The sequence below is a fragment of the Cornus florida genome, unplaced genomic scaffold (genome assembly GCF_030987335.1).
Source record: "Cornus florida cultivar Cherokee Brave unplaced genomic scaffold, ASM3098733v1 CherokeeBrave_3.0.0_Hap2_Chr03, whole genome shotgun sequence".
Lineage (NCBI taxonomy): Eukaryota > Viridiplantae > Streptophyta > Magnoliopsida > Cornales > Cornaceae > Cornus > Cornus florida.
The window spans coordinates 9310911-9326482 of record NW_026775573.1 but is presented as its reverse complement, the minus strand read 5'-3'; the positions used below and the strand labels follow the sequence as shown (position 1 = coordinate 9326482).

The following is a 15572-nucleotide window of genomic DNA, read 5'->3' as shown; positions in this document are numbered from 1 at the left end:
TATATATATATCCTATAAATGGATTCAAGTTGAGAGAATGGTTTGATTAGCAAAAGATTTGTTTGGTTGAATATATGATAGCAAGTGATGTATATAATGATTAGCAAAAGAGTAGTTATTTATATATATATATATATATATATATATATAGACATCGCATGAATGAACCTATAATTATAACACCAAATAATTATCACATATATAATTATAATTAGACGGGTTGAGTATCTAAAACACAAAGGCTTACTTTTTGAGTAAATAACAATATTTTTTTACTTTTGGTATATAACCCACTGAAGAATTTAAAAATACTATAAAAATGAACTTTAAATATGTGTCTAGAATTAAAGGTCAATTGACGAAAAGTTCTTATTTAGGCCTACAATAAATATTAAGAAAAATTACACTGACACATCTGTGATTAGGTCATATTTAAGTTATATAAAGATTTTAGTTTTAATTTTCACTTACACCCCAAGTTATTGTTTGACTTCTGACAGATGTAAATCGACCCTTCTACCCTCAATTTTTTTAATACAAAATATGTATAATTTTAAATGACAAAAATGCCCTATGTATATACGCACTATTTGTACATGCGCCGCCACCATCTTTAACCCCACCACCCACAACTTCCTCTGTCCGTATATATTAAAATACCCGGCGGCAACTCTACCTCCACGTCGCCGCCGCATCATCACAGCTCCACCACCAAATTGACAATACCCACAACCACCAACAAGCCTTCACCTTCGTCCCTGTCACAACATAGCACCGAAATCAACAATAGAACGCACACCGAAATCAACAACAGAATGCTAAGGACAGTCCTCCACCACACACGTATCAGATCTCGGCCCAGAGGAGTCCGACGATATCATTCACCGGAATCACTGTGTCGTCGGATGGCATGAAAGAAGCAGAGTGTAGAGAGTGGGGGATAAGAATCTGAGGAGAGAGTGTTGAAGCGTGGTCGCCGCCACTACCGCAGATCGAGGTGGTTCATGACGGCGCCGCGTGGGTTGAATGCGCTGTAACGTCGGTGATGGCGGCAATTCATTCTTGGCCGTCTGGTTGTCTTCAACTCTGACGACGACGGTGGCTAGATTTGAGCAGCTCTATTTTAGGGGACACGGTAAACAATTCCTCAAAAATGTCAGGCCATTTATCATTGATATCTTCCATCTCAAATAATTGGGGACCAAAAAAAAAAAACAGAGAGACGCAAACCCCGAAGAAGAAGACCATGACTGGGTCAACGAGTTTCTTGGAGCACCAGATTGTTCCAGTATAGAAAAAGACAAATTTCTTCGATTGCGCACAGGTAGTTCTAGTCTCTAGTTCCAAATCCAGGTTTCATCTTCAAATCAATTTTTGGAATCCATGTTGTGTTTGAGCAAGAAGATAAAGGTACCCCATACAACATTTATCCTTGTAACTGTGTGAGAGGATGAGAGAGAAAGGGGAAAAAGAAAGGTAGAGAGAGAGAGAGAGAGGAATCGGAGTGCATGAGGGCTTGAAAGAGAGAATGGGGTTCGAAGAGGAGAGAGGAAATGTGTGGAGAGGAGAGAGAAAGAGAAGTGGGGAGATTTGGGGCTAGAGAGAGAGAGAGTGGGGTTCATGTTTGATGATGAATATTGTAAGGTTGTTGTAATGGGTTGGCAATGATGAAAGAGAGAGAGAGAAGCAAAGGTTGGTGATGGTGTTGCAGAACACACACAGGCAGGGCGGTGGTGATTGTGATGGGTAGTATGGTCATAAAAATAGTCAATAGGATGTCAAACGGTAGTATAGTCATTTAAAATCTCCAAAGCCTCTGACTTCATAAAAAATCCACATTTGGGATGTATGGCTACGTTTGGTTTGGTGTATAGGAATTCTCATTCTCATTTCATTCTAAGTTTCATTATATTTTATTCATGCACACCAAACATAGCATAACACTAATTCAGCTCAAAGTGAAATTTAAAATCAAAATGTTAATTTAAGTGAAATATGACCTAACCACAAGGGGTGTAAGTATAATTTATCCTAAATATTATGGGTTTTCAAAACAGAGAATTATAGGAGTTAAATGCATATTAGAGGGATGTTAAATAGTTGTGAGCACTTATTAAACGGGCTATGTAGCATTTTTATGGGAGCGGGATGCTGGGTCTGGGTCCTACAAAAGAAATAAAAGCTAACACTTTTGAAAATAAGAATGTTAAGGTGGATGAACACAATGATTAGAAGTTATAAGGTCACTGTTCACTAATAAGAATGTGAGAAAAATACTTATCAGAGAAAAATTAGTGTATATAAATCCCATTAGTGAGAAAATTACAAGGTAGGCTTAAATGGTTTAAATATTTACATTGATACTTATACACTTATTCGGATCAAACGAGGAAGAATAGTTGTAATGGAATGTAGAAGATAAAGACGATAAAAAAAATTAAATAAAGAATTCATGTGACGAACCTCATTCATATGGGGATTAAGATGAGAATGAAAAAATCGTGAAACCCAATCAACACATGATTGAGAACATTATACGCCGGACCACATTTATTTAAACCAAGATAAAATTAACTAATTAAAAATATTAATTACTAGCTCTAAGTAGGTGCAGAAGGGAAATTAATTAAATGTTGCTGTGTATATATATATACCTGTAGAAACGCCACAGCTGAGCAACAAGTCCATCTTCTTGGGTGGAGCTATGTAGTCAATCTTGACGATACTGAGGGAGTCTAGGATGGTGTATTCACTGAAAGTGGAAGTGCGTAGAAAATGGAAGATAGGTTCGCCATCGTTCGCCATCACGCTCTTTGTTGGATTCACGCCAAAACTCTTACGCATATATATTAGTAGTTTTCACAGAGTTGCAGAAGATAGTCTCACTGCACTCGATAAAAAGAGAGATGTGTAGAGAGAAAAATATTAATCCCTCCCAAAATAAGTATTATACTTTTTTTTTTTTTTTTTTTTGTGGTTTGTCCCAAAATAAATGTCATGTTTTTTATTTTCAAACAATATATTTTACATATTTATATATCGTTTAAAATTTCAAGCTTAATATTCAAACTTAAAAAGGCAATTTAGTAATTTTTCAGATAAACAATATATAATATCCAATGTGTTTCCTTAAAGATCGTACTATTCCCCATACATGTCACTTAAATTCAAACAGATGAAATAATATATACCGTATAGAGAGAGATATGCACATTGTAGTGTAATATCCATTCTTTTGTTGGCTAGGAAAAATAAAGGAAGTTATTATCTTGGGATGAAAAAGAATGAAAATTCATTCCACATCTCAATTATTATTCTATTTTCAACTAAATAAATAAATAATTACGTTTCAAAATAATAAACACTTTTCAAGATAAAAAATTGCTGTCATTATCAAAACCCACCACGCTAGCACTGATCCAACTCAAAACTAGAATATTGATAATTATTTTTTTCTTACTTTATTTAATATTTATAACTAAACAATATATATTCTTTTCTTACTTTATTTAATATTTATAACTAAACAATATATATAATGAGAATAATCAATACATTTCAACACTATTAGTATGCCCATTCAATCATATATTTATAACTAAACAATATATTATTTAATATTACTAATAGTGTTGAATGCTTACAAGGTAGGTGAACCAAGCATTCAACACTATTAGTATGCCCATTATATCATATATCCATCATTTTAATTTACTTATAGTAATTTTTTTTTATAATAAAAATGAGAAGAATTTAATTGAATGGAGTATATCGATTAATTAAGGATACCAATAGTGTGTTGTGTATGCCTTTTCAGTATGGGCAAATCTTTTGATCAAACATATTTCACCAAGATGGGGGAGAGAGGTGGTAATGAACTGATAGCCTGATACCGAGTGATATATATATATATATATATATATATATATATATATATATATAGTAGTGTGGAACTGCTTTGTGGAATAAAAATTATGTACTCACTTTTAATTATAACCTTAATATCTAATCATGCGGTAATTAATTAATTAATTTTTCTTTTCTTTATTTTAAGAAACTTACTCTTTCTTTCCCATTAAATATTGTTAAAGGAAAATGACAGAACTAAACAATTTATTAAAGGAAACAAGAATAAAATTATTTGGCTACTCTTTGCCTGGGTTTTTCAGTCTCGTAAAAAAAACACTTCCCCATCGTTGTTGGTTGTTTGTTCAACAAATTTGAAAGTGGCAACCGAAACCAAATAAAATTAATCAAAAGAGGGTATATAAAATGGCTATTAAATAAAGATTTCTTGAGAATATTGGTTATAGTCCGAACTTAAATTTCAAAATTGATCCATGTTTTTATTTTCAGCTTAATTAGAGATCTTAAATTTGTTCAACAACTAATTTAGAAATAGGAGATGACTATTGGCTTCATAAATTTTTTAGAAGAGTCCTGCCAAACAATTCTTAATATATGATTATATATCCATCTAAATATTCTCAGTGTTTCTTTTTCTTTTTTCTTTTTTTTTTTTTCCTTTTTCTTTGGGGGTGTGGGGTTATAAATAAAATGTTCAAAGTGTTGATCGGGGGGTATAAGTTAAATGTTCAAAGTGTTGATCCTATAAGAGCATACCAAAATGTGTATAATATTACAAATCCTAGATTTTTCCAAAGTCCTTAATTTATAGTATTCTAATGGAAAATTATGTTCTTTATTTATTTAAAATCATTTAGGTATATGTTTTTTTAATTTATTGCATAATTTATTATATTGATAAAGTGTAGGAAGAACCTAAAAATGATGACTTTTAATTTCTAGATTAATTTTACTTTGTCTAGATGGCTGCTTCCGAATTTGGCAAAAGTAGCCAAGTTATTTTATTATTGTTTCCTTTAATAAATTGTCTAGTTTTGTTATTTAATAGTATGGAAAGAAAATGTAAATTTCTTAAAATAAAGAAAAGAAAAGTTAATTAATTAATTATAGTATGATTAGATTTTAAGGTTGTAATAAAAAATGAGTATATAATTTCTTGGAAATAATTGAACACTACTATATATATATATATATATATATATATATATAAAAGGTAAATCAAATTTTGTTTTTTTTAAAATAGTCCTAAAGAAAAATTTTAAGACTTCTTTCTTTTTTAATAAGAAAAAGTAGAATTTCATGATAATTTTTCTTAACCAATGCATTTAAATAACACAAAGAAGAAATAACCACTAATAGAAGTAAAAATAGAAAGGAATTGGAAAGAAAATATTAGAAAATGATAGCACGCCACAAGTCACATCTCATCTAATAATGTTTTGTCTAATCTTTTAATGATAGCACAACAAAAGTACTTAATTTGATAGCCAAATTAGCCAAATATAGCTTAACAGGCTTGTATTAATTATTACGTAAAACACAAGAAACCACGAGAAGTTGACAATTACCCCAGGATTTGATTGGTGTTTAATAAAATCGATGGAGTATTTTTGTCATTTTATAGAATCACGTGTAGAAAGCCCAACATGGACTTTGAAACCGGCCCAAGTGACAACGGGCATGAAATTTGGACGGTCCGACCCATTTGAGCGTTTTGATGATATTGACATTTGAATCACATGGAATGGGAAGTTGGAACCAACCGACCGTCCGACACATGATTGGGATTTGCGAGTGGAGGGACATCAGCCACGTTATGTGTACACCCAAGAAACGTGGCTGATGTCCCTACACACACACACACATATATATATTACAAAAAAAATCTAAAGATTTTTTCTAATTTTGAACAAACATTGATTGAGTAAAAAATGAATGTGTGGAACTTAACAATGCAATTTTACAAGGAAAATTTATCACCAAATCTACTTTTCTTGTTAAAAGATAAATAAATATTAAAAATAATTTAGATTTTTTTCTATACTCTAAAAATACATTTTATTGATTTTTTAAATAATAATAATTTCTTTGTACCAAAGTCATCGTGTATTAGACACGAGTTTTTTTTTAATGAATTTAAATTAGATTAATTATTATTTAAACTCATTAAGTAACTAAAACTTAAAATGAATATATATATATATATATATATATATATATGATTATATACCAATTCTTGAATAAATTTACTTTTATTAACAAGGGTATAAATGAAAGATTTATGATTTAGAACTTCATTGAAATAAAAAAATCTCCAAGTAGGACTTAGACTCATTATGTCTTTTAATGAGAAAAATAATATTTTATGGTAATTTTTTCTTAACAACAATTTTTTAGAAAAAGAAGAAAATTACCACCAATTAGTTTTGAAACAAAAATTCTAAAGTTCAAGATTCTATATAAGACAATATGAGTGTGAGTTTCTTGCTATAAATAAATAAAATATTGAGTTGATTCTTCTTGGTTAAGATATTTTGGTTCTCGTGTTAATATTTTGAGTTGGTTTGTGATTTAGCGATTTTGGTTCTCCTGTTAATATTTTGGGTTGGTTAAGAGATTTTGGTGCTCTTGCTAATATTTTGAGTTTGAATGAGTGTTGGTCCATTAGACAGCCCAGATAATTTGAAACCCGATCCAACAACATCTCATGGACCAACACTCAATCAAACAACAACTAGGTCGGTACAGCTATATGGGCTCTTAAAGGGCCCAAGTTAACGGGCTCCTGAAACAATGCTCTATCTCTGGAGTCTGGACCAATAAATCTCAAAAGCTTCACACAGTTCACAGGAGATTTCAGAAACCCTAAGACGCGAAAACCATAGACAAGCTATAGGAAGATGACACAGAAAGCTAACCTATTCAAAGGTCAGAAGAAGAAGAAATCGATTCCTCCAAATCGCCATGGAAAAATCCCTCAAACTCGAAAAGGTTTCAGACTGAATCAAACTCTCAATGATTATCGCTCTTTTTTCCCTATCTATATATATATGTATTTTGTTTGTATATGTACTTGTTGAATGAACTCTTTAGTCTCTTTTTGTTGAATTCAAATTGCAGGGAAGAGAGCTGTAAAGCCTTCGAAGGTCACAAAGGAGATGGATGCTGATCGGGTAAGTTTCGTTTCTCTATGCCCTCTACTGAATTGAGCTAAAACTATACTATTTAATACAATTACTAGCATTAGGTCTTCATATAAATTCAGTTCGGTGAAGTTTCTTAGACATTCAATGTGTGAGGTCACTTTGTTTGAACGACAAACTGCATCAGTTTGTTTCTCATTTAGTTACTTCTGTATCTGTTATAATTTTGATATTATTTTGTGTTGATTGTTTGGTTTGTTATGTTTTGTACAACGACATGGGTCAAAAGTAAAATAAGAAATGTGAATCATAGTTTTATAGCATTGAGTCTTCGTGACAATGAAAAAATCCAGTCTTGTATGTGCTCAATTCTCTGTGTGTCAACACTGAAAAAAATCCAGTCTTGTATGTGCTCAATTCTCTGCGTGTCAACACTAAAAAAAATCCAGTCTTGTGTGCACAATTCTCTGTGTGTCAACACAATTGTTACAGTCGATTTGCATTCTCTTTCCCTTATTCCTTTTTGCTATGAATTAGTGCAATCTAACATGCATGTCTATAGATTCGTGAGATGGACACACTATGACATGGATGCACTATGACATGGATGCAGTGACTTGGTGAATTCTAAAACAAGAAGACATGGATGTAATAATAAAAATAAATAAATAAAAAAGAAAGAAATAAAACTTTATTACCTAGTGTATGTTGATTACCCGTCTAGTGGGTTTTGGACAGGAAAGATTGGAGATAGACCTAATATTTGATATAATTTTGTATAAATTAGCTGTTTTGAGACTTGAACCAACTTTCTCATGCTTTCCAACCCGTGCCTTTATTATTACTTCTTGCCCACGCTGTGTGCTTGGAGGGGAAGACTAGAGACGTGACCTATCATTTGACATTTTCTTGGGCAAATTTGTTAATCTCAAGACTCAATTCATATTTTCATACTTGTCTCTTCCAGCTTTTGCCATTGATGACAAAATGAATAGTAAATGTGCGTTCATGTGATCGTCATTATGTAATATAAGAATAATATCATCTATATATATTTATTCAAATATGAGTGGAAGTATTTTATGTTGAATATTTTACGTTACATAGAAATAAATTAACTCTAGAAAATAAAAGAAAAATATTGAATGATATGAATATTTAGCTATGTCCTTGAGTCTTGGTGTTTTGTGGCCTGTAACGGACGTTTGATTGCGTTTAAGTTTTAGGATCAATGTTTAGGGCTTTGAACGATAATGATAGGATGTTGAAGGTTGGTTATTGCTTTTAATAGTGCCCAACAGTCTTGAAAATTAAAATAAAAGAAGAGAAGAAAGATATTAGAACCTATAAGGATTTCTATGAGTCTCACCTGAAAGAAATTAATGGAGAATCAACATAAAATGGTAGTTAAAACTGTTGAGAAATTTTATTAATCAAACTTGCATAGTCTCTGTAAAACTTGTGTATAAAGAAATATGGAAACTTACCCTGTGAGACAGTGAATTTCCTTCATACTGAAAATTATTCATAACCAAACAAGTGATTAACCTAGATATTAAACATAAAATAATATTACCCCTGGTTATATAAACTATCAATATCTACCTCCGGTGGGAAAAAGGAAGTCGGATTAAAGGTCCAAAAACAATTGAGTTCATCCAAACACTACTTGATTTGTCCTCTTTAATGTGACATCGATGGCCTATTCTGTTGACTAACTAGTTGGGGCCCACATGATATTCCTCTTTTCCTCCTAGCATATACTTGTTGGGACTAATCACCATCATTCTACCTTAATATTCTCTGGTCTTAGTCTCTTCATGTTTTAGATTTCGGTAGTTCAATAAATGTAGAATATCAGTGAGAAAATGATATATTGAACGTAGAATATCAGTGAGAAAATGATATACATAAATATGGCATATATTTACTGGGACTGGCGCCATCAATCTACCTTGGGAATGTCTGATTTTATCCTCTTATATTTCACTTTCAGTCTTTCAGGTTTGGAGACATCAATAAACGAAGCACAAATCAATACAACGCCCATACCCACTTCCATGTTTGACTACTGTGAATGAGACCTTTGTTGTGCTTTTATTTTTGGTTAATTGTAGTTGCATAATGATTTGAAGAAGCATCTCTTATTGAGTGATTGACTTTTTAATTTGGCTGACTGAGCCTTTAGCCAATTTATAAATAAAGAATTAGAATGAATGTTTCTCCTTATAGTGGTTACAAACCTTCACAGGCTCCAAATGGTGCCAAAGAGACATTTGATTTGTAAAACAGGAATATTTTTCTTATTCGCAGACCTGGCTAACCAATTAGAAATTCAATATAAACATAATGATCAGGAAGCCTATAACTGGCAAGTGCTTTCCTTATTTCCGACTCTTGAAAAAACTGGTGTTGAACACATAAGCAATTTGTTTGACCTGGCGTTTGGTAACAAGATATTATGTCGCATATTGTAATGATAATTTTATCGGCATTTAGGCGGAAAAATCCTGTATCCACCCGAATTTTATTTTTATTTTTATTTTTTTATTAACTGAGTCCAATAAAATTGCATCTAACTTACTCCAGCATCTTTCATAAATCATGCTGGTTTCTTCATAGTTTGTTTTGTTTTGCATTTATATATATGTGTGTGTGTGTGTACCAGGACCTTGAATATATATTTGAATTGCTACAACGATTCCCGATGGAACATCCATTTTTTTTCCACTTCATGTAAAGCAGACATTGTGATTTTATAAGAATTTGGTTCTCTTACTAAGCTACAAAAACAAATTGACCTGTTTTCTCTCTAGCTGTGTTTGTTGCTGTGTAGTACACGTTGCTAATAGAATCATTTTTTGGTTGGGACTTTAATGTGTCTGTTGCAAGGGATTGAAAGTTGTTTGTTGTTTTCTTAGCTTGAAGGAGCCCATCATCCTTAGCTTCAGACATTGTGATTTTATAAGAATTTGGTTCTCTTACTAAGCTAGAAAAACAAATTTCTCTAGCTGTGTTTGTTGCTGTGTAGTACACGTTACTTGTAGAATCACTTTTTGGTTTGGACTTTAAGGTGTCTGTTGCAAGGGATTGAAAGTTGTTTGTTATTTTCTTAGCTTGAAGGAGCCCATCATCCTTTTCTTGTTGTTCGTGTATGGAAATCGTTTGGCTTTCAGAACATGATTTAGTTGGTTCACTTTTTCTAACAAACTGAATTCGTGCTTTCAAAACCGTTCCATGTTATGCCGTGTTATTCTGGAAAAGATCCAGTCATAGAAAGTGGGACGAGTATCACGAGTTGTTTCCACTATTTTAAAATGTGAAATGACGTCCTTGAGCCTTGAGGTGTTTGATGCCACTGTTGTATTGCTTTAGTTACAAGAAATGATTTCATTTCAACAGAGATTTTAAATTCTTTCATTTACGCCACTAATTGCTCTCTATTTCTTTTTTGGTCATCAGGAGACGAGCAAGTTCATAAACTACTGCAACGAGTTGAAAGCGGCCACTGCTGCCAACAAGGAAGGTGGACAATTGAGTATTGTTAAAGCACCGCCAGAGTCCACTAGTGATGCAAAGAAATAGTTGACCACGAGACTGCAGCACTGGGTAATTGTTAAGGAAACACAAACTGGCTTCATGTATCAAAACATTTGTGATGTAGGCTGCCTTCTTTTTGGCCGGTGGGGTGAGAGGTGGTTTTTTGTTTTGCTGTTTGACTTCCCTTTTGATTTATACGATGTTTAGATATGACGGTCAAAACGGTTCAAATTTTGAAAAAATGTGTATTCAAAATGATGCAATATTTAAGATTTGCGTTGCGTAGATTTGAATTCACTCAATTTTTTTGATTGTTTGAATTTTAGTTGCCCATTATCCCACAATGGATGGTTATTTTTTATTTATTTATTTTTTTTTTTTGGGGTATTTATTACCTTTGTTCTGGGACAATATAAAAAGTTCATACAAAGTATATTTTTTTCTTTTCTTAGTTGGGTACTCATACACATTGCTTTTATTGATGCTTGAACTGCTGACCTCTTTTGAGAAGTAGGGCCTTATATTGTTAGGTCACATAATTTTGTTTGGGAACTTTTTTTATGATAGACTATACTTTTAAAAAGACATAAGTGGTAGAACAAAGTGTTTTTTTTTTTCTTTTTTTCTTTGTTTTTTTTTTTCTCGGAGTCATGAATCTGTTTTTCCCTGGACCCAAAACTTTACCAGATGACTGGATCAAGCACCACATAGGTATTGCCCACTACGCATATTATTCGTATTTACGTTCACATTCAAAATGGGTAAAATCGGTACTTGCTTTTGTGGGTAATGTGAGATAAGAAAGAAATAGTGAAATATATATAATATTTTTTTATTTAACTTGTTGACAATATTAAAGTAATCAAAATTGTGGACAATAATAAGGTCTGGCCCCTCGAGAGATTGTTATTTAAGGTAAAGTCAATTCAAACCTTTTAAGATTAATTTGATTTTAGGAATTCTGTTCGGATTTATTCGATTTAAAGAATTTTGAGTTTAGTATTTAATTTTGGTTTGCCTTCTAAATCAAATCAAACCACAAGTGTTTGTCACCCAATTTTAAAATCAAAGTGATGGGGTTTGTGGACTAGAAAATTGGCAAGTGAAAATAAAAAAGGGAAGACGACAAGTGAGACAAGATGAGGTGGATCCAAGTCATGAAATCTGATAAGTTAGCCCTCACCAACCCCAACCCTAACCCTGTAACGTGTTTATTCTGACATCATGAAAAAGCCAAACTGGTCTCCTGCATAGGACACGTGAAAAATAAACGCAGTGAATATTGAATAAGCTCTAAATCCTTATTTGGACCCACTGCTCTGAGGTGAGTGAATATTCAATTACCTCTAATTCCTTCGTGGTCCAATTTGGACCCCCTGCCCTGACGTGAGTGAAATGTTTCTGCTTTATTTATGGGTAAAATTATGATTATGAATTATATCCTTAATGTTTGAACAAATTATACATGATTGGTTCGTTTAAGTGTTTATTATTAATATTTTTACCTTTTTTCAATCCTTTAGAGTTTTTTTTTTTTATGTGAAAGTTGACGATGGATATTACTGACTTTTCATACTCAAAATCAATTTTCGACCTCTTGGAATGGATTTAGGAAGATGAAAGTAATAAACTTAAACAGTATACTTTGTCCAAACTTTAAAAGGAAGTCAGTGTAATTTATCATTTATTTTAGGGCTAATTTTTAAAAACTCACTATTTTTAAATTTTGATCATAAACTCTCAACTTGTTTCAAAAACCCCCTATATTTTAAAAAGTGATCAAATTATCTCAATATCCGTGTCCGACACGTTAACAAATTTAACCTTATTATTTAATGTTAAATTTAAAATTAAAAATAATTTTTTTAAATTACAAAAATACCCTTTAATTATATTTTTTACCTTCTCTCAAATTCACCCCTCTAAATTATTTTTTAAATTAAAAAAATAGTTTTAAATTTAACATTAAATAGTAAAGTTAAATTTATCATTTTACAGCCAGGTTAATGGGTCGGATGTAAATATTAGAGCAATTTAATCACTTTTTTGAAGTGTAAAATTTTTTTTAAAATAGATTGAGATTTTATGATCAAAATTTAACGGGGTTTTATAGAATTATCCCTTTATTTTATTCAAGTATATGTTCTCTCAAATTAGCACTTTTGCTTCTGGTGGAACTTTTGTTCTTGAGAAACACTTGGACCAAATCATATTTTATCCCCGGTCTAATGTTAAGAGTGCGTTGAATTCTAATTTGGGAGTCAATTTTATAAACATAATTCATATTTGGCGTACAATATTGACCTTTAAAAAAAGAAGCAAGCACAATTCATTCATACAGTATAAATGAAGATATAAAGATGTATGATAGGAGTCACTAGAGAGTTAACACAAAAAAAAAAAATGTAAGAAAAAACATAAGGTGTGATGCTTGTTAGTGAAAAACGAAGGATATTAAATTTAGGTGGTATGGATACAAACATAATATTCTTATAGACGCACTGATCAGAAGGCAAAGGTTAATTTGGATAGTTGGCAAAAAGGGTGACCGAAATTAACATGGATGATTTTTAAAAAGTTAAATATTAGGACTTGAGAATAAAATAGAAAAAGGAATTAATGTGGCCCACCTTATCCCCTCATATGAGATTAAAGTGTTGTTTGATAATTCAATTTAGTGTTTAATTTTGAACGAATTCAATACTTATTCAATTAAGTGCGTTTAATTACGCAATTTGAATATCACTGAAACAGTAAGATCCACTTAAAATAGAGTAGAATTTCAAAGTGACGGGATATCACTTATCACTAGAAGCTGAACGCTAAATTTTTTTAAAAATATAAAAAAATATTTATTTTTAATTACCACTTCAGAATTTTTAAAAAAATTCAATTTTAGTTTTATCAAACAACACCTAAGACAAGAAAGATAATAATTAAAAATTTATATTTGATCCTTGGAATACATGATTATTTTGAATAAAACTTAACGTAATAAAAATGAGATTCTTACTCAATTGAATTTTAAATATATTTAGCTTTATTTAAATGTTAAGATATTACGTTGAATTCTAAATTGAGTCGATGTTATAAACTACTGAATTCATATTTGGTCCATGTAATGCATAAATTATTTTAATAAAACCTCACATAATAAAAATGAGGCTCATATAGAATCGAATTTTAAGTTAAGCAGGATTGATTTCCCATGACTACTTAATTGGACTTGACATGGATTAATTGATACAGGAATTACAATTTAAAATCACCAATGATTTACGATCAAATCAAATCTTCATGTGATAGTGGAATGTATGAGTTGAGCATATATACCTTATATTCAAATGAAAGGAAAAAAAAAAAAAAAAATTGTATTTAATTTTCATTTCCAGCATGTGCTGCCTTCTCTGTTGCTACAAAAAAGCTTCATTCATAATTGAAATTATTTATTATTCTCAGACCCACCACACAGATGTGTTGGGTGGATAATTTATTGGAAAGAGTCATATTGTTATACCAAGAGCACATGGTTCAGTCCTGGCTGTCTATTGTTAACTAGAGATATTATATATATATATATATATATATATATATATATATATATATATATATTTAAAAGTGAGTGAGAATGTAATTTAATACTCACTCTGTCTCAAAATAGTTGTCCATCTTAGAAGTTGTGATTTACAAAGATAATTATTTTAGCACGAAGGGAGTATGACTTATAAGGTATAAGATTTCTTTGTAACAAAAGTTTTATAGCATAAAAGTGTACAAAAATAAATAAAATTTGATAGAAATGGAATTTTTTTTTTTTTTTTTTGGTCCAAAGAGATATGGGTTATTAACATGAAAAGTAGTGATACTCAAATCGAAGAATTGGATACAATGTCTTGACCTAATACTCATAATTAATTAATGTATGCAAAATATAAGAAAATGGGTCTCTCTTTTCCTTTTTTTCATGATCCAAAGAGATATGAATCGTTAACGTGAAGAATAGTGACACTCAGACCGAAGAGTTAGAGTTTGATGGAATACTTTCAATTGGTGAGTATTCGATCCCACTTCACCAATTAAAATTATCTGGGCAAAGAATTATCTACAACTACTTAACTTTAAAATCATTTTCCTAATTTGAATAAGTAACTAATTGAAAAAACAGAAGATATATATATAACTTCTTCCCAGAAAATTAAAGAAGACAAGTGTTATAAGGGGCTTTGTCCACATCGAATTCAAATAAAGAAAGTAATTGAGTATAAATGTGTTGGATTTTAACTCCACCTAATAACTTAAGCATTTTTATCAAATTGCAAAATACTCAACCCGATTATAACCAATATCAAAGTCGGGCTCAATTCTTGAACCAGTGTGAGAATGTTCTTCATCATTCCTTTTTCAAGTATGATGAAAAAATTCAATGTGGATAGTTTGCTTGAATGGTATCAACTCATTGTTTATTTTTACCCCCCTTTCTATTTTTATTTTGTACTTTATATGTTTATATCTTGCCTTGAATATAAACTAAAATGAACAATCTAAAAATTAAAAATTAAACTTGTCATTACAAAAATAATGACAAAATCATCGTGTCATGTTCTGGAAGTGTGGAAGTGTCTAAAATGTGTCTTTGCCGTATCCCAATCGTGTCTAACTAAAAAATAAAATATTCAAATTTCAAGACATTTCTAGTCATATTTGACACGCCCGATTTGGACCATGTCAGCGTGTCCGAAACATGTCCAAGTGTCTAATACTTCCACGACACCATAGTTGGAGTGTATGTGCTTCCTAGGTCCTTACCAAGATAACCTTTCAAGTTTTAATATTAATGTATATAAAGTTAGAAAATTTAGAAAAGCCCCACGAAAATATGCAGCTTACGTAAATTTTCAAGTGGGACAAATATTTTGAAACAATCTAAAAAGAAAAAGATAAACAACTAATATGAGAAATAAGTATGTCATTGTTTTTGTTGGGTTTTTTTTAGTAGTGATACTTACATCGAACACTTGCAGT

At 31.1% G+C, this 15572-nt stretch overlaps 1 protein-coding gene and 1 long non-coding RNA gene across 2 annotated transcripts; one reads left to right on the top strand and one right to left on the bottom strand.

Annotated features, from left to right (window-relative positions):
* Positions 1–503: 503 nt before the first annotated feature.
* On the bottom strand, positions 504–1780 carry LOC132298652 (uncharacterized). The gene is made up of 2 exons (XR_009479916.1): positions 1231–1780; positions 504–1118 (listed from the first exon to the last, which is right to left on the bottom strand). It is a non-coding gene; the product is annotated as an uncharacterized LOC132298652 (long non-coding RNA).
* A 4903-nt stretch (positions 1781–6683) lies between these two features.
* LOC132299371 (uncharacterized) lies at positions 6684–10847 on the top strand. Its single transcript, XM_059795924.1, has 3 exons — positions 6684–6858; positions 6988–7040; positions 10473–10847. The coding sequence occupies exons 1-3, from the start codon at positions 6768–6770 to the stop codon at positions 10593–10595; spliced, it is 267 nt and encodes an 88-aa protein (XP_059651907.1). The 5' UTR covers positions 6684–6767; the 3' UTR covers positions 10596–10847.
* The last annotated feature ends 4725 nt before the right edge of the window (positions 10848–15572 follow it).